The following is a 19864-nucleotide window of genomic DNA, read 5'->3' as shown; positions in this document are numbered from 1 at the left end:
CTATTATACGATGTTAATCTTTCACGTTTTTAGTTTAAACTTGTAAAAGGCAACCGATACTTTTCAATTCGACTAGTTTCTCGTCACGTGCGTTGCACGTGTATATCAAGTTATGTAATATATAATTTTGTAAAATAATATCAATATTATTAACAACAAATCTTTTAGGAAATAATTATTCGTAAAAGTATATAGTATATATTTTTATAAATGATCTATGTCGATCTATCATATACAACTTTTGATAATCTTAAAGAATATCACAAGATAACATCGTCATACCAATAAAATAAGTTTATTTACAACACACCCTCAATCATTTAACTATACAGATAACATTATCAAATTGACTGATACCTATAGTACAGATTGCAGCGATGCTTCTTTTTGATTGAATAATTGTCTTCATATATAAGAGATAGATAATATATGAAAATCAATAAAATAGAAATATTAGAATAATTATGGATCAAAATGAAGAAGGCAAGAATACAAATCTAATTTTGAAAATTATGCCAGCACAAGTTGCTTTTTATAGGAAGAAAAACACGAAATTTGATATATAGCTTGATACACCAACAATAATATTTTTTTCCGTAAATACAACTTCAAAAATCAAATTAGTTCATAATTTCTTCCACTATAAAGAGAGACCACTAATCGTTGTTTAGTGAACGTTAATCTTCATTGGTTCTTTTCATCTTCTTCCTTTGTTTAACTGATTTATCTTCTTCCTCAACTGTGGTAGCTGTTTACCGAAAAAATCGGATGACGTTAGATTTGTGTATGGTTCTAAGGATATGCGATACAATTCGATATAAATCGTGTAGAGAAATAGAGATATGTGTATTCTTGACTATGAGAATGTAAATAGTGAGCAACAAGAATGAATAAGATAAAGTAAAACAACTACAAAGGGATATCTTTCAATATGAGAAGTGATTTTTGGTTAGAGTGTATTTTTCTTTTTTTCCGTCATAACTTACAAGGATTCCCCCTTTTATAGTAGAGGGGCATTACAAAAAATAATAAAATAAAGCATATAGTGGAAGTCCCATGATGACTTGTCTCTTCCTCGATTCCGGCCAAGATTCTCTCTCTTGGTGCGGTTGCAACAGCTCTTGTCTGTGAGCTCGATACTGGCTCGAACTCGTTACTGGGTCGAGCCCTTCGGTCTTGGCTCGAGTTCGACCTTCGAGATGGGCGTCGCGCATTTCCGACCTCGAAGCAGTGTTTTGCGGATCGATTCGGTCACGGGCTCGATAAGGTTACCGAGCCGACTCCTCGAGCGTCCTTCGGACTCGAGGCTCGTTAGTACTGACTTCGGAGCTCACTCCCAAAATCTCATTCTGACTTTTTAACACTTGAACTCGATCGAACGTAGGAAGGCCAAAATCTATTTCGACTGTATACAGATAGTCCCCTCATTTCTCACGAAGGATGCGGTGAGAATCGATGTGATTTTTGGTGGTTCGATTGGGTCATAAGCCGACATTTCCACAAGGATCGTAACAATTCAATCAAATTTGGACTTCGTAGTCTCTATGATTGATTGTTCGAAGTGACGTAGCCCCTGGGCTTACTAGTTGAGTTAATGATTCGAACTTGAAGAAATATAATCCGTGGGCGTAATCGTCGAGTGAAGTAATGTAGCCCGTAGGCTTTAGTCGTCGAGTGAATGATTCGAACTCGATGCAATGCAGCCCGTTAGGCGTAATAATCGAAGTATCCCGTAGGCTTAGTGGTCAAGTGAATGCTTGCTCGAACTCGAAATAAAAAGTAACCTGTAGGCTTATCAGTCAAGTGAATGACTCGAACTCGATGCAATGTAGCCCGTAGGCATAATGTTCGAAGTTGCCCATAGGCTTAGTGGTCGAGTGAGTGCTTGCTCGAACTCGAAATAAAAAGTAGCCCGTAGGCTTATCAGTCGAGTGAATGATTCGAACTCGAAATAAAAAGTAGCCCGTAGGCTTATCAGTCGAGTGAATGACTCAAACTCGATGCAATGTAGCCCATAGGCATAATGTTCGAAGTTGCCCGTAGGCTTAGTGGTCGAGTGAGTGCTTGCTCGAACTCGAAATAAAAAATAGCCCGTAGGCTTATCAGTCGAGTGAATGATTCGACTCGATGCAATGTAGCCCGTAGGCTTAGTGGTCGAGTGAGTGCTTGCTCGAACTCGAAAAATAAAAAGTAGCCCGTAGGCTTATCAGTCGAGTGAATGACTCGAACTCGATACAATGTAGCCCATAGGCATAATGTTCGAAGTTGCCCATAGGCTTAGTGGTCGAGTGAGTCCTTGCTCGAACTCGAAATAAAAAGTAGCCCGTAGGCTTATCAGTCGAGTGAATGATTCGAACTCGAAATAAAAAGTAGCCCGTAGACTTATCAGTCGAGTGAATGACTCGAACTCGATGCAATGTAGCCCGCAGGCATAGTGGTCGAGTGAGTGCTTGCTCAAACTCGAAAAATAAAAGGTAGCCCGTAGGCTTATCAGTCGAGTGAATGACTCGAACTCGATGCAATGTAGTCCGTAGGCATAATGTTCGAAGTTACCCGTAGGCTTAGTGGTCGAGTGAGTGCTTGCTCGAACTCGAAATAAAAAGTAGCCTGTAGTCTTATCAGTCGAGTGAATGATTCGAACTAGAAATAAAAAGTAGCCCGTAGGCTTATCAGTTGAGTGAATGACTCGAACTCGATGCAATGTAGCCCGTAGGCATAATGTTCGAAGTTGCCCATAGGCTTAGTGGTCGAGTGAGTGCTTGCTTGAACTCGAAATAAAAATTAGCCCGTAGGCTTATCAGTCGAGTGAATGATTCGAACTCGATGCAATGTAGCCCGTAGGCTTAGTGGTCGATTGAGTGCTTGCTCGAACTCGAAAAATAAAAGGAAGCCCGTAGGTATAACGGTCGAATTTAACTTGATTCTGTTTGCATAATAAATTTCGAAATAGAGGATTTTTCCTTGGATATAAGATGTCGATAAAGAAGAGAACTTTCTTCGCACGTCATTACATATGTGTTCATGTTTCGCGCCTGGGTTCGGGCCAATGAGCATGGTTCGTTTTGACCATTTGGCTCTTACAATTTTTCCTATTGGAACCCTGTTGTTGTGAAATAACTCTCCTGCATCTGAACTCGATGTATTTGAGGGCCTAATGCCCCCTCAGTATTCGAGGTCGATTGTAAAGAGGCCTCAGATATTGTTGTAAGTGCAGCACGATCAATGGTTGCCTCATTAAAAACCTTGCCGAAAAACTCATTTGGGATAAAATCGGTTTAAGGAAAAAAGAGTGCAATGCGTGCTTTCAATCGAAAGATCCATCTTAGCCCTTGTTCGGACTTCTTAGCAGTAGTGCCATTTCAGATGTGATGCATTCCAGCTGCTTGATAGCTGTTTGCCGTTTATAATGTCGAGCTTGTACGATCCCTTTCTGACACATGATATGGTCCTTCCCAATTCAGTCCTAGTTTTCCTTCGTTCGGATTTCGGGTATTGATAGTGACTTTTCTTAACACTAAGTCCCCGGGCATGAAATGGCGGAGCTTGGTTCTTCGATTATAATATCTTTCGATTCGCTGCTTTTGGGCGGCCAATCGGACGAGAGCAGCTTCTCGTCTTTCGTCCGATAATTCGAGGCTGGTATTCATAGCCTCGTTATTTGATTCTTCCATCGCGAATCGAAATCTGGTACTGGGTTCACCAACTTCGATTGGTATCAATGCTTCAGACCCATATACTAAGGAGAATGGGGTCGCCCCCGTACTGGATTTTGACGTCGTCCGATATGCCCAAAGGAATTCGGGCAGGATTTCTCTCCATTTTCCTTTAGCGTCGTTCAACCTCTTCTTTAGGTTTTGAATGACAGTTTTGTTCGTTGATTCAGCCTGTCCATTTCCACTGGGGTGGTATGGCATCGATAGTATCCTTCTTATTTTGTGATCTTCGAGGAATCTTGTTACTTTGCTGACAACGAATTGTTTTCCATTGTCACATACTATTTCGGCGGGTATCCCGAATCGGCATATGATATGATCCCAAATAAAGTTTATAACTTCTTTCTCTCTTATTTTTTTGAACGCTTGTGCTTCAACCCATTTAGAAAAATAGTCAGTCATAAATAAAATAAATTTGCCATTACCTGGGGTCGATGGCAGAGGGCCGACGATATACATTCCCCATTTCATGAACGGCCCTGGGGATAGGACTGAGTGAAGTTGCTCTCCGGGTTGATGGATCATTGGCGCAAACCTTTGACATTTGTCACATTTACGAACAAATTCCTTCGCATCTTTGCCCATATCGATCCAATAATACCCTGCTTTGATTATTTTCGAACTAATGTGTCGGCACCGAAGTGATTCCCGCAAGTGCCCTCGTGCACTTCCCGTAGGATGTAATCGGTATCTCCCGGACCCAAGCATACTGCCAACGGTCCATCGAATGTCCTTCGGTACAGCGTTCCGTCCGAAGCCAACGTGAATCGAGCAGCTTTAGTCTGTAGGGTCCTAGAATCTTTAGGGTCCGATGGGAGCTTTCTGCTCTTTAAGTATTCAATATACTTGTTTCTCCAATCCCAAGTTAAGCTTGTAGAATTTATCTCGGCGTGACCTTCTTTGATTACCGATCTTGAAAGTTGAACAACATTCCCCGAGCCCAAGTTATCTACCTCGACCGATGATCCCAAATTCGCAAGCGCATCGGCCTCATTATTCTGTTCTCGTGGAATATGCCGTAAAGTCCATTGTTTGAAATGGTGCAAAGTGACAAGCAGTTTGTCTAAATACCTTTGCATTCTACCTTCTCGAACTTCGAAGGTTTTGTTTACTTGACTCACCACCAGCAAAGAGTCACAATTGGCTTCAATGACTTCTGCTCCCAAGTTTCTAGCTAGCTCGAGACCTGCAATCATGGCTTCATACTCGGCCTCATTGTTAGTCAACCTGATAGTTTTAATTGATTGCCTAATCGTGTTACCCATGGGTGGTTTCAAAACTATGCCTAGCCCGGACCCTTTCACGTTCGAAGCCCCGTCCATAAAAAGGATCCATACCCCCAATGATGTACCTGATTTCAACAAGAGTTCTTTTTCGACTTCGGGTACTAGGGTTTGCGTGAAATCGGCCACGAAGTCTGCTAAAATTTGAGACTTGATGGCCGTACGGGATTGATATTCGATATCGTACCCACTGAGTTCGACGGCCCATTTTGCCAGTCGGCCTGATAGCTCGGGTTTGTGCAAAATATTACGAAGCGGGTAAGTGGTTAATACGCATATGGGATGACACTGAAAGTACGACCTTAACTTTCTAGAGGTGCTTATCAGTGCAAGTACCAATTTTTCTAGGAGCGGATATCTAGTCTTTGCTTCTCCTAAGGTTTGACTCATATAATAAACGGGGAATTGCGTACCATGCTCTTCTCGAACTAGGACACCGCTTACGGCAATTTCCGATACTGCCAAGTACAAGCAAAGTTTTTCGTCTGTTTTTGGAGTGTGAAGTAGTGGTGGGCTTGATAGATATCGTTTTAGTTCCTCTAATGCTTGTTGGCACTCCGGGGTCCAAGCAAAATTGTTCTTCTTTTTGAGTAGAGAGAAAAATTTATGACTTCGATCAAATGATCTCGAAATGAACCGACCTAAGGCTGCAATCCGACCCGTTAGCCTTTGTACGGCTTTCACGCTGTCCACAACGATGATGTTTTCGATGGCCTTGATTTTATCGGGGTTAATCACGATTCCCCGATTTGACACCATGAAGCCAAGGAACTTGCCCGAACCGACCCCGAAAACACATTTTTCGGGGTTGAGCTTCATGTTGTATTTCCTCAAAATTTTGAATGTTTCCTGCAAATGGGTCAAAATGGTCCTCTGCGCGCAGGGATTTAACTAGCATGTCATCAATATAAACTTTCATTGATTTTCCTATTTGTTCTTCGAATATTTTATTTACTAGGCGTTGGTAAGTAGCCCCTGCATTTTTTAGCCCGAAGGGCATCACATTATAACAATACGTTCCATATTTGGTGACAAATGAAGTCTTTTCCTGGTCCTCCGGGTTCATCTGGATTTGATTATACCCGAAATAGGCATCGAGAAAAGTGAGGATCTCGTGGCCGGCCGTGGCATCGATCATGCGATCGATGTTGGGCAGTGGAAAGGAATCTTTGGGGCATGCTTTGTTCAAATTCTTATAGTCCACACACATTCTAAGTTTGTTCCCTTTTTTAGGCACTACAACTACGTTAGCTAACCATTCGGGATATTTCACCTCTCGAATGGACCCTATCTTGAGAAGCTTGGTTACCTTGTCCTTTATGAATGTGTGCTTTCCCTCGGACTGGGGTCTTCTCTTTTGATTCACCGGTCTGAACCTAGGGTCCAAGCTTAGTCGATGCGTCGTTATGTCCGGTGGGATCCCTGTTATATCTAAATGGGACCAGGAAAAACAATCGATGTTATCGATAAGAAATTGAACAAGTTTCTTCCTGAGTTCGGGGCTTAACCCCGTTCCCAAGTATACCTTTTGCTCGGGACAGTGCTCGATTAGTGTGACTTGCTCTAGTTCCTCGATTGTTGATTTGGTGGCGTCGGAGTCATCGGGAATCATGAAAGATCGAGGGACCCTTTGATCGTCATCTTCTTCGATCTTCTGGTTATCTGGCTGGGCCGAAGCCGATGTCTGTGATTGCTATTTGGTGTCCCGTTCTCCTTCTGAGCCCGATCCCTCTATCGGCGAAGGCAAGGACATTGATTTTGCTTCCTCGACGGCGAACATTTCCTTTGCGCCCGGTTGTTCACCGTACACCGTTTTGACACCTCTCGATGTCAGGAATTTGAGGCCCTGGTGTAGGGTCGAAGGTACAGCTCTCATGTTGTTGATTCATGGCCTTCCGAAAAGGGTGTTGTATCTCATATCGCCTTCGATCACGTGGAACTTTATTTCCTGGATGGTTCCGGCCACGTTTATTGGTAGGATTATCTCGCCTTTGGTGGTTTCACATGCCATATTGAATCCGTTTAGAACCAGAGTTGTGGGTACGATCTGGTCCTGCAGGCCGAGTTGTTCTACGACCTTCAATCTGATGATGTTGGCCGAGCTACCTAGATCGATTAACACACGCTTAATTTTAGTTTTATTCATGAGTACGGATATTACCAGTGCATCGTTATGAGGTTGGATGACTCATTCTGCATCTTCATTATCGAAGGACAAAGTCCACATGGGTGCGTAATCTTGAGTCCGAGATCTCTTTTCCCTCACAATCGATGTTTTAGTGCGTTTAAGCACTGGTCCCTGAGGGGTATCGACGCCGCCGATGATTATGTGAATGACGTGCTGCGGTTCTTCTTGCTCGTTTTGCTTGCCGAAATCCCTATTTTTAAAAATGGTTCTTCGCCCTATCACTCAAAAATTCCCGAAGGTTCCCTTTGTTAAATAAGCGGGCTACTTCCTCTTTTAGTTGCCTGCAATCTTCCGTTCTATGGCCATGGGTGCCATGATATTCGCACATTTGATTGGGATTCCTTTGGGCAGGATCGGTCTGCATGGGTCGAGGCCATTTAGTGTCTTTGATGCGTCCGATAGCTGACACGATGGCGGATGCACCAACGCTGAAGTTATATTCTGATAATCGAGGTGCTTCTATAGGATCGGCATATTTATCAAAGTCGCTCTTGCTCATAAGTCCCCGAGAATTTTGCCCTCGATCAATCCTTCGATTGTTCCGAACTGTATTGCATGCTGAACCGTTGTTCACCCGATCTGCAACGTACGGTTGATATCGGTCTCTGTTCGACCTTCGTTCTCTGTCGATCTCCCTTTGGTTTTTAGTAGCTGTCCTGTTCTGATGCACGGGTCCATACGGAGCTCCCAACTGATCATCCTCGACCCAGCTTTTCGATTGGTATCGGTTGTGTATATCTACCCAAGTTATTGCTGGATACTCGATCAAATTTTGTTACAGCTGACGTGATGTTGTCGAACTTAGCTTGTTCAACCCTTGGGTGAAAGCTTGTACGGCCCAATCGTCTGTGACCGGTGGCAATTCCATGCGTTATATTTGAAATCGGGATACGAATTCCCTCAGCATTTTATTACCCCTTTGCTTTACTTTGAAGAGGTCTGATTTCCTTGTTGCAACCTTTATGGCACCAGCATGTGCCTTTACGAACGAATCTGCTAACATGGCAAAAGAATCGATGGACTTTGGTGGTAAATTGTGATACCAGATCATTGCTCCCTTCGAGAGAGTCTCCCCAAACTTTTTCAACAACACAGATTCGATCTCATCGTCCTCCAAATCTTTACTTTTAATGGCACATGTGTAAGTGGTGACATGTTCGTTAGGATCGATCGTACCGTTATAATTGGGAATTTCGAGCATACGAAAATTTTTTGGGGATTGGTTTTGGGGCCGCACTCGAGGGAAAAGGCTTTTGTATAAATTTTTTCGAATCAAGCCTTTTTATCATTGGTGGAGCCACCGGGATTTGATCGACCCTGGCATTGTATGTTTCCACTCTCTTATCGTTGGCTTCGACTCGTTTTGTGAGTTCCTCGAGTAATTTAGTAATTTCGGGAGTTGTCCCCGATTCTTGCTCGTTTAATTTCACTATGGCGGGCTCCGTTCTGGGGGTGATTTCTCGAAGCGGATTGGAATCCGGTCTGTTTTATATATGAGTTTGGTTCTGTAACTGAGATATCGCTACTTGTTGGGCTTGTAGCATCTCGAAGATCATATATAAGCTGGCCCTGATTTTTCCCGCGTTATGGGTATCTCGGGCTACGGATCGAGTACCGCCTTGAATGCTTCTTTCCGGTTCGGAATGTTGATTCGCCTCCAGAGCTATTTGTGAAATGACATCCAATGGTGCTTCGGCTCGAATTTCGGGTACTTCGATTCGAGCCTCAGTGCCATCGTCAAGTGGCCTTCCGGCCCCGGGTGCCAAGTTGTTGGTTTCATCTTGGAGGTCGGCTTCGTGGTTGATAGGTAAAGTCATTGCTGATTTGAAGTTGTAAGCTGGTGTGTACTGTAGATTTATATCAAACAATTACTGTTATCCTTAGCCTCACGGTGGGCGCCAAACTGTTTACCGAAAAAATCGGATAACGTTAGATTTGTGTATGGTTCTAAGGATGTGCGATACAATTCGATATAAATCGTGTAGAGAAATAGAGATATGTGTATTCTTGACTATGAGAATGCAAATAGTGAGCAACAAGAATGAATAAGATAAAGTAAAACAAGCACAAAGGGATATCTTTCAATATGAGAAGTGATTTTTGGTTAGAGTGTATTTTTCTTTTTTTTCCGCCATAGCTTACAAGGATTCCCTCTTTTATAGTACAGGGTCATTACAAAAAATAATAAAATAAAGCATATAGTGGAAGGCCCATGATGACTTGTCTCTTCCTCGATTCCCGCCAAGATTCTCTCTCTTGGTGCGGTTGCAATGGCTCTTGTCTGTGAGCTCGATACTAGCTCGAACTCGTTACTGGGTCGGGCCCTTCGGTCTTGGCTCGAGTTCGACCTTCGAGATGGGCGTCGCACATTTCCGACCTCGAAGCAGTGTCTTGTGGATCGATTCGGTCACGGGCTCGATAAGGTTACCGAGCCGACTCCTCGAGCGACCTTCGGACTCGAGGCTCGTTAGTACTGACTTCGGAGCTCACTCCCAAAATCTCATTCCGACTTTTTAACACTTGAACTCGATCGAACATAAGAAGGCCGAAATCTATTTCGACCGTATACAATAGCATCAACATCTTCAAGTTCATATTATTTTAGCAATTAAAGTTCTTCCTATATAATTTTAAGTTTTAGTAATTTATACTCAAATTTCAAGTGAATGAATCAGTCGAGTAAACTCAGTTGAAGACAGAATTGCACTTTTCTTATCAATTTTGACAAAAGAAAAATTAATTCTCTATGATTACTCAACACCAACTTGATTAGCATTAAGTTCCGAATTGCTGTCTTAGAATTCCAAAATACTACAGTATTGAACAATGCTTCTCCTTCATTCATCTTAATATGCCAAATCTAAAATAAATAAATTAAATTAGAAAGGAACAAAAGAATATTGGCAGTACCTTTTCGAATTCTAGAAGAAGCCGGTACTTGTCACCAAATTTTTAATTGAAGAAGGTATTGTTTGTTGATTCTGTGGCTGAATTCAAAATGAAAATTAAATATAATGGATAACTAAGTAGTATATAAAGTTGAAGATAGTTTTGATTAGATTAGATCAATTACCTTAAGTCATTTGCAGGATTGGATATAGTAGATTCACGCGTAATCCACATCCATTGCCAATCAAATTTTTCGATATAGAAGAAAAATGAGTTTATAGCAGCATGATAGATGAAGAAACTAATCCGAAAAATAGTCATCACCTTTCAACTATAATTCCTAAAAGCAAACCCAAAGGTATCAAACGGATTAAGTTTTGGTTATCTATTGATTTGCGTCCAATGCTGCGAACGGATTGTTGACGAACATAATAATATATAGTGGAGCAAAGTGTGAATGTAAAAAATTGAAGAGAGGTAATGTAAATGTGAAATTCGGATCAACGGTAAGTAAGTGCAATTTCAAGGTATATATACGTATTAAAGTGTTTTTGCACATATAGAGATATCTCGATCGAGTCAAATACAACTTGTTCGGTTAAATAGGTAATGTTGGTATTTGATCCACCTTTGGATATTGTCATATTTCGGCAATGATTGGTACATATCAGTTTATCAACAATAATATCTTTTGGAGTGAGCTATTCAATGTGTCTTTTCCCTCGCAAAATGATTGTAAGTTGTGTCTCTTAATAAAGCATGAAACGTCTTCTTGTAGGCATTATTTTTGTTATAAATAAATTAGGATTGTATAATTATTTAAAGGGGCATTTAAGTAATTTAACTTTTAACTAAATGGTTTATGTTTTTAATATAATATATAGATAGATTATGTAGCTACTATTGGTGGCCAATATTTTTTGTAGTTCGAGTACATCGAGAAAACAAATACTCCATGTGATTGAAACTCAATGCTTAAAGATTAAAGTGTTAGCAATATTTTAGGTTTTTATGTTATTTATAATATTTTGCAAGAAACAAAATTCCTCGTTTTGCAACAATCTACTATCAAACTATTCCATCTATTTAAGTTGAATATCTACAAAATATCCTCACCTTTAATAAAAAAAAAAAATATAAGCATATAATACTTATAACAATTGAAGTGCTACACTTGTAATCTTCTCTATCAACTTTTCCTCTACCTTCTTATGTAAGGGGGAAAAATGTCTACATGTAATCCACCAATGTTAATGGACAATAAAATATCAAATTTTGTTTTAATTTTCGCGCAAAATCATACTAGATATTGAACGTTGAAACGCAAGGAATAAAACACAAGCATTGCAAGCATGGTGGGAGAAATTAGGAAAAATAATCATTTTTTAGACTCAGCATAAAGTAACATAGTGTTTGATTAGAGAGAATAAGAATAGTGCCGCCCATTCTTAACCAATTCCGAAAGGGTTTGCTCATGTATAACTAATGCAACATTTAGATGATTGTAGTAGCCAAATTCCTTCCATCATCTTTGTACGCACGATTCCAACTGAGCAAGTCTAACTAGCTATCACGACATGATCCATAATGCCAACTAAGCAAGCCTAAGCCAACTTGCAATGTAGCTCGACTCATCAATAATAATGGCTTACGCATCATCCAGCTAGGCTAAATCAAACCTCAACAACTATGACGCACCGCTGCCTCAATATATTTGGTATATATTAGGGGTTCCACAAGCATTTGCTTTAGGCTTGAGCCGGCACTGTTCCACCCTCTTCTCCAACTACTTCTGACCACTATAAAAGGGAATCATGACCATAGCATCCAACTTCTGGAAATCAAACTTTCTTCTCACTTATAGTCTCTCAATCAACCATTTTATATCTCCTTTTATACATTGTGTCCATTATTTCTTCGGTGTTCTTTATTATTGCATTTCTCATTACTTTTGTCCATTATTTCTTCGGTGTTCTTTATTATAGCATTCATCCTGGTACACAGAGAGCTATCATCATCCACATTGATCATATAAGAAAAAGATAATCGCATAACTAATGCAGCATTTGGTTAGTTAGAGGTGTTAAATAATGGGACAAAGTGATACTTAACCCTGAACTATGTAAAATGGTCTAGATATACCCTCTGTTAATACTCCGGGTCAATTATGTCCTTGCCGTTACAAAAGTGGTATATATATTTGCCTTTATTAACAAACGAAAAATGGTTAGAGACTAATTAATCTCTAATACTAATATTCAGCAACAGGAATCTTTCGATCACTTCAAGTTGTTTGTCGCAAAAACCTATGTAATGGAGGAGAACCATAAGCAAGCAAAATGGTATAGCATTGTCCTGATGAACTTTTTTGTCAAATAAGGTACTTATATCAGTAGACACTGCACATCACTTTCAGAACAAACAAAACCTTAGAAAGAAGGAAAAGAAAAAAGAAAAAAATAGAAATGAGTAGACTGAGAAGTTCCACCCAATGAAACGGCAAAAATGAAGCTTGGGCTGCAAATAAATAACGGTCAACAGGGACCGTGAAGCAGAAGAAAACTGCGGAGTTTATTAGGGCATTACTGCTCTGCATTATACTGATATATGCAGAGTTAAAACCAAGAGCTCTAGCAGGTGGACCAGCAAAATTTACCCAGAAAGGTATCTTACCATTCTGGTATCCCAGGCAAGCATAAGCAGATAGTGTCTTTTGTTATCTTAATATGTTGAGAAACTTCAGCTAACAATGCAATGATACAAGGCCTATACACTAATCTTGACAACTTTCATTCTAATCCAAAGTTGACCCTGGAAAAGGCAACAAAGTTGCAAAAACAGACAAGTAAGATGCCACACTGGTTCATGCGTAAAATACACCTATCTAAATCTCCCGCTGAACACATCTATGCCCTCTTCTTATCTTGTAATGGTCCTTTGGGAATTTTGCTCAAAACCTTGGCATCAAAGAGAGCATATATTTTCTTGATTTCCTGCACTGCTTTCTCAGCGAATGGATCCACTTTATCGTCATACTTCTGAAAAAAGGAACTGTATGAATGACTACATATGCGGGTTCACTGGGAGGAAGACCATGAAAAAGTGTATCAGTTAAGAAGATATAGCAAATACAAAAGAAACATAAGATCACAGAAAAATTGCACTGACATGTAAAACAGTGTCAAGAAGTTGCAGCAATTGCTCACAACTGAGAAGACCCATAGATCAGCAATGACGGCCAGGAACTTCTTCAGATCTCTCCCAGATGCAGTTTCACGTAACACTGTAAGAGCATGGTTAATTCAATCCGCAGAGCAGAAGGGATCTCAAGGCAGGCTTTGGCTCCTCTGGAAGGTGAACTTCTGGGATATCTGGTGGTTTCTTGTTAATAAAGGTTGTTGCATTGCACAACAAGACAATGCAAGGGTGAAGATCAAAGGTGACAATTAGACCGATCAGGTGGTACTCAAGCATTCAAAAGAACCAAGATGAATGTACGCCAACAGATATCATTTTGTTCCTCCACAGAAAGTCCATCAGGAGATCTGCTTCCACCAAAAAATTCGTGAACCGGCTCTCCCTACAAACAGTATCGAAATCTTGCTCTTGACCAGTGCTAGTGACCCCTCTGCCACAGCCATAGGATCATCATCCTCACTGAGCTGCGATTCAAATACCAAACCCGAGATACAAAAGGAACCTGAAAGACTTGAAAGTAAAAACTATTACTGCATTGCCCAGCAGTAAGCAGATAGATACAAGCTCACATAAGCTTACAGTATCATAGATCTCATCAAAGACTAACGAAAAAAGGAAGAGACAAAACATGAGCAAGACATTAAACTATGAAAAGTATACTACCAACATGAAAAGACTAACCCGACGAAGGCCTTCGCGCTCACGTTGTCATAGATTGAACAACACTCCGCTCCATGTCATCTTCCAAATCCACATGTCATGTTCTCTTGCAACTAAATAAAATATGTTATCCCTTGATCAGCAAAAGAATAAATTCATGGACTTGAAAAATATGAATAAACCTTATTGGTACCATAGCAAACAGGAGGTGAAAGGTCCACTTGTAGGGCTCATGCTTGCAACAATTCAATGGTTGACATAAAAGAATATTGAGGAAAAGGTTTGTATGACACCTTCTCAGTCCTAGTAATATCATGGATACTCCACCGTCAGCAAGTTACAGAGCAAATATTTCATTGACAGCTGCCCTTTATGGGAACAACTTCTATCATCAGCTGGCAATGCCTTGTTTGTGCCCGGTGTCAGCTCAAGAAAAGACATTGCCTCTAGGTTTTGACAATATTTCAAATTGTTGTGCATAGGATTGTACAAAGAATTCTTTTTCTGTAAATTTCTTCTTCTAAGCTTATTCATCAGAAAATAACTGAATATCCCAGCAAATGGCCTTACAATAAATTTACTGCTTAAAATTATAACAACCAATTTGATCGGCTCTTCTTCAGTCATTTATTGCCTAGTGAGATTCCTCACCAGGACAATCCCGTCATTTCATTCTTCTGAAAATCTAGTAAGAAATGAAAATTTTCCTCTTGATGAATCGCCAGTGTCCCTATATTTGGCAACATCAAACATACCATACATAAACCAACACACCTACGTCACCAGATTAGCGTCAGATGCGCAGTAGCAAGATGGATCAACAATCTTCTTATGCGCAGGATAAGACTCAACATGGTACCCTGAAAGCGCTTCCAATCATCTTTTAATGCGAAGCTTAAGCACAGCATGCCATTAGAACTCATCTTCAAATGTCTCAACAATTAACCTGAAAAGCACATCAAAGGAACAGTTGATCAATCTGCAAGTTGAGCATCTGTATTTTCTTCCAGCAAACTCTCAAGAGCACCCTAGATTTAAAAAAAATGATCAGACAACAACTACGCCTCAGTACCAAACAAGTTGGGGTCGGCTATATGAATCCTCACTTCTCCATTTAAGCTCAACTCATGTCATCATCATACCAAATAAAATAAAAGCAAAAAATAAGATATATATATGTGTGTATATATATACAACAGTATTAATAATAACAATAATATTAGAAGATCTGTAGCAAGTCCAAAACCTATTCCCAACTAGTAGATATCACCTATATGGATCTTTTATATATATATATATATATATATATATATATATGTGTGTGTGTGTGTGCGTATAAAACAGTACTAATAATAACAATAATAGTAGAAGATCTCTAGCAAGTCCAAAACCTATTCCCAACTAGTAGATATCACCTATATGGATCTTTTACTTCCATTGTGTCATATTTAGCTAGTCTGATTAACAATATCTCATCAGACATGCAGCAAAAATGAAGTTAGTGTGACCTTCCTCAACCTGTAAATGAGCAAGTAAGATCAACATATGCAGAACAAACTCATGCATTTGCTTTAGTGAATCACATTGCTGTACAACTGATCTCCACAGAAATTATCTTTCGTGGAAGGAGAAGACTTCAAGAGATGATGCCCTTTGTCACTTCTGGCAACTGAAGAAGAATAATTAACTTTAAGTTGCCACAAGCAGCTTGTAGGCAACCATGTTGAACCTAATAAGGCAAATAAAAATAATATGGACTCGTAACCTCATTGATTGAGATAGTCTATAAGCATATTTGGCCAACAAAACCCCTTACTAATTCTAGAACTGGAGCTAATATAGAAATCTTTTGTTTGCCGATGTCTTAAGTCAACCATCAAATAAAGGTATTTTCAGAGATTTTTCTTATCTATAGAGTTTTTTGCAGCTTCACAAATTAAAAGCTCCATTTATGCCAACTCCATTGATATTCACAAAGTATCGTTATCTGGACCAACCTTAGCAAGCGGTTATTACAGCCATTTGGATCCGTAGTTATAACACCCATGAACTTGCAAAGATGATCAGATTCCAACATTACAACTCTCTTTGATCCCTTAATCCACTACTCAGAGCATTCTGTATCAAAAACTATCCACCTTAACAATATTCTAAAGCACAACTGCAAAACAAGCATAGGTTATGCAAAAGAAATTAACTGGGCACCTAATTTAAATGTGCTTCAGTCAAATAGATAGCTTGACAGAAGTTGTAATCTTGGATTGGATCCTTTCTTTGCTATTAGGGACTCCTTCTTTGCTTCCAAAATGGTAATTGGATTTTCTTGACTGATCTGTCTTAGTAAAGCAACATATAAACGTTTCACTAACTGAATTTACCAGTTTTGACAATTTGTACCGTGAAGTAAAAGCCATCATTAAAAAAAAAAACTAAACAAAGAACTAAAGAAAACTTCATTACCTCAAATCTCAAAGGCCAAGCTGGTCGCTGATAAACTACAGTATCCTGCCCCCAAAGGTCATCAATACAGAGGTACATAGTGGATGAACTAAAATACCTTTTTATTCTTGTAGCCCATACATCCACTCTTCTATAAGTTCAAGGTTAGGCTTATAACCAACATCCTTCATATTGATGGTTAAATGACCCAACATATCATATATCATGTCGCTCTGAGGATGCTTCCTATCTCTAGACACAAAACAGCTTGGATAGCCAGAAGTACCAATCCAACTACATCCAACCTCCTTTGACAATCCCATTTTGCGCATTCCTCTTCTTACGTTATCGACAGACTGCCAGTTTCCTTCTTCTGCATATATATTTGAAAGCAGAACATGATAACCAGATATTCTGTCACTCCCCTCTAATTCAAGCAGCTTACTGGAAACAATTTTCCCCAATTCAAAATTTCTATGGACTCTGCAGGCAGCAAGGAGTGATCCCCATATTCCCAAGACATTACCCTCTTCACCCAACTGTTTAGCAAAATTATGAGCTTCATCCAACCGTCCAACTCTTCCTAACATGTCAACCACACAAGCATAGTGCTCTGCTGAGGGCTGAATCCCGTATTCTTCGTCCATCAGCTCAAATATTTGAAGGCCTTCATCAACCAATCCAGTGTAGCTGCAAGCAGACAAGATTGCTACAAAGGTAACAGCATCTGGTTTTAAACCATTCTCCCGCAAAGAGTAGAACAGCGCAAGAGCTTTTTTACCCATCCCATGCTGGCCATATCCCAAAATCATATTTGTGTATGTCACATAGTTCTTCTCAGGGGATTTTAGAAAAATGCTTTCAGCGTAATGAATGCTGCCAGATTTTGAATACATGTCTACCAAAGCCGAGACAACATAAACATTGTTCTCAAACAAATTGCGAATTGCAAAACAATGTAGCTGCTTGCCTATTGCTATACTTCCTGACTGACTGCATGCTGGGAGAAGTGATGCTAAGGTAACAGCATTCGGTTTCACATTCTGCTCCAGCATCTCCTTGAAGTCAACAAAGGATTGTTCAATTAATCCATTTTGAGTGTTTCCAGCAATCATAGCATTCCATGTGGCCTGATCTTTATCATTTGTGCAGTTTGACTGAAATATTGCTTGTGCTTCTCTAATCATGCTAGATTTGGCATACATGTCTATCAGGTAACTCTCCATCCCTTCAAATTGAATATTGTGCCTCAGAAGATAAGCATGGGTCTGTTTACCGATTTTCCTGTCCCTGAGATTTGATGCCGCAGAAAGCAGAATAGTAATTGTTATAGCATCAATTGCAACCCCCAGCTTTTGCATCTCATATACTAGCATCAAAGCCTCATCATCAAGTCCATTTTGTACCAAAGCAGACATCATGGTGTTCCACGATACTATATCTCTTTCCTCCATTCCACTAAAAACTTTAAAGGAATCACCAACACGGTTACACCTAGAATATGTGGCAACCATAGCATTTAGCAAAATAACCTGTGAATCCATGCATTTCTTTATCAGACATGCATGTAGCTGTTGAGCAAACTCCAAATTCTGCAACTGTGAAGTTGCTGTAAGAGCGGATACAAATGTCACATCATCAATAGGAACACCGTCCTCTGCTTCTACAGCTCCAAGAAAGAGATCAAGTGCTTTAAAAGGAAAATTGTTCTGAATGTACCCGCTAATCATAGAGTTCCAAATCTCTGTATTTCTTTCACAACTATTCTCAAATATTCTGCTCGCCAAATCAATGCAACCAATATCAGCATACATAACAATCGCAGCACTAACAACAAACAAGTCATTTACATATTCATTACCCAATTTCACAAGCGAACCATAAAGAACATCAGCGACTCTAACATCCCCTATTTCAGAGACAGCAGGAAAAACATTAACAAAACTAAATACAGTCGGCTTAATGCCTATTCTCATCATCATAACAAAACACCTAACTGCTTCCGAAAACCTCTTCCTTTTAACATACCACGAAAATATGGTATTCCAAGCAACAACATTTCTTTTACGCATAGTTGTAAACACCCTTTCAACTAAATCACAACGAGAACCATTTTCGAATCCGAGACAAGTGGAATACATATTCAACAAAGAATTACACACAATCCTACTAGGGTGAATACCCGAGCGAAGAATGTGGCAGTGCACGGCTTTACCTACAAGAATCCGTTTCGTCTCAGCGCAAGCTTTGAGAACAGAAGAAAAAGTATACTGATCACATGTCGATGAACCCACATGTTTCAATCGGGAATAGAATGAAATGGCTTCATGGGACATGTTGTTACAGATAAAACCAATGATAATTGTGTTCCATAGGACAGTACTTGGTTGAGGAATTGTGTCGAACAGTTGGCGTGCGAGATGGGGTTGGCCTTGTCTACACAGTTCACCTAAACGGTAACGAATTGTTCTGGGTTTGGACTCGTTTTTTACAGTGCATTGTTGTTCGTCGGTGAGAGTGTCGCTGTGGAGTAGAGAAGAGAAGTTTGGGTGATGGGTTAAGGTTAAAGAAGCTGGGGATTGGGAGAAAGTTGAGGAAGAGAAAGGAAGAGGAAGAGCTGAGGAGGACATTGTCAAACGCATTCGGACCTCAAAACTAACAAAAGTCCCAAGCTCAGGAGCTCTTCGAGGATAAACTGGTAGTTATAATTTCAACTGCTACTTATCCTTAAGTTGATAAGTATGTGAAATATCAAACTGCACCTACATTTTACTACAGTAGTTTGTAAATTCATATTTTGTTAGACTAAAAATTATTAAAACAAGTTATTCGTTTAATGTTTTCTTCGGGGAAAGGATTTGATTAAAGAAGTTCTTTGAAACACATTTTGTAGCTCAGTTGGTTAGAGCACCCGTTAAGAAAGCGGGAAGGTTTTTAGTCCGACTCTCAACAAAAGCATTAATACATTGCTTTTTCCTTCTTCTTGTGAATATTCTTAATTTTTTTAAAATATTCTTGAATATTCTTACGTGGAGTGCAAGTTCACAACGTGATCAGGGGAAGCAGACATGGACGTAAGGCTTGACTCACAAATCATCCCAAAAAAGGGAGTTTTAAGTATCTTGGGTCAATTGTCCAAGAGGATTAGGAGGTCGACGAGGATGTCATGCACCGTGTAGGGGTAGGGTGGATGAAATGGAGGTTAGCATCTGGAGTCTTATGTGACAAAAATGTGCCACCAAAACTTAAAAAGGTAAGTTCTATAAAGCGGTGGTTAGATCAGCTACGTTGTATAGGCCTGAGTGTTGGCCAGTCAAGAAGTCACATATCCAGAAGATTGAAGTAGCAGAAATGAGGATGTTGAGATGGATGTGCGGTCACACTAGGTGGATAAGATTAGGAATGAGGATATTTGGGAGAAGATGGGTGTGGCTCCTATGGACGACAAGATGAAGGAATCAAGGCTCAGATGGTTTGGACACGTGCAGAGGAGA

The 19864-nt window shown here is 39.9% G+C and overlaps 1 protein-coding gene across 13 annotated transcripts; it reads right to left on the bottom strand.

Moving 5' to 3' along the window:
• Window positions 1-12418: 12418 nt before the first annotated feature.
• Window positions 12419-19170, bottom strand: LOC104115280 (pentatricopeptide repeat-containing protein At3g22150, chloroplastic). Of its 13 annotated transcripts, XM_033661047.2 has the most exons (6): window positions 16392-19170; window positions 16137-16267; window positions 15929-16049; window positions 13953-14877; window positions 13242-13773; window positions 12419-13153 (listed from the first exon to the last, which is right to left on the bottom strand). In XM_033661047.2, exon 1 carries the CDS (start codon window positions 19010-19012, stop codon window positions 16493-16495), a length of 2520 nt encoding a protein of 839 aa, XP_033516938.1. In that variant the 5' UTR covers window positions 19013-19170; the 3' UTR covers window positions 12419-13153; window positions 13242-13773; window positions 13953-14877; window positions 15929-16049; window positions 16137-16267; window positions 16392-16492. The 13 variants fall into 13 exon arrangements, with proteins under 13 accessions (XP_033516938.1, XP_033516937.1, XP_033516940.1 ...); XM_033661046.2 differs by having other exon boundaries at window positions 15929-16267; XM_033661049.2 differs by lacking the exon at window positions 15929-16049 and having other exon boundaries at window positions 13953-14959.
• Window positions 19171-19864: the final 694 nt, after the last annotated feature.

Source organism: Nicotiana tomentosiformis, chromosome 4, assembly GCF_000390325.3.
Source record: "Nicotiana tomentosiformis chromosome 4, ASM39032v3, whole genome shotgun sequence".
Taxonomy (NCBI): Eukaryota; Viridiplantae; Streptophyta; class Magnoliopsida; order Solanales; family Solanaceae; genus Nicotiana; species Nicotiana tomentosiformis.
This window is presented reverse-complemented; position numbering and strand designations above follow the sequence as displayed.

Coding starts and splice junctions, on each gene's coding strand:
- LOC104115280 (XM_033661046.2), bottom strand. CDS start 19,012: ATGCGTTTGACAATGTCCTCCTCAGCTCTTCCTCTTCCTTTCTCTTCC.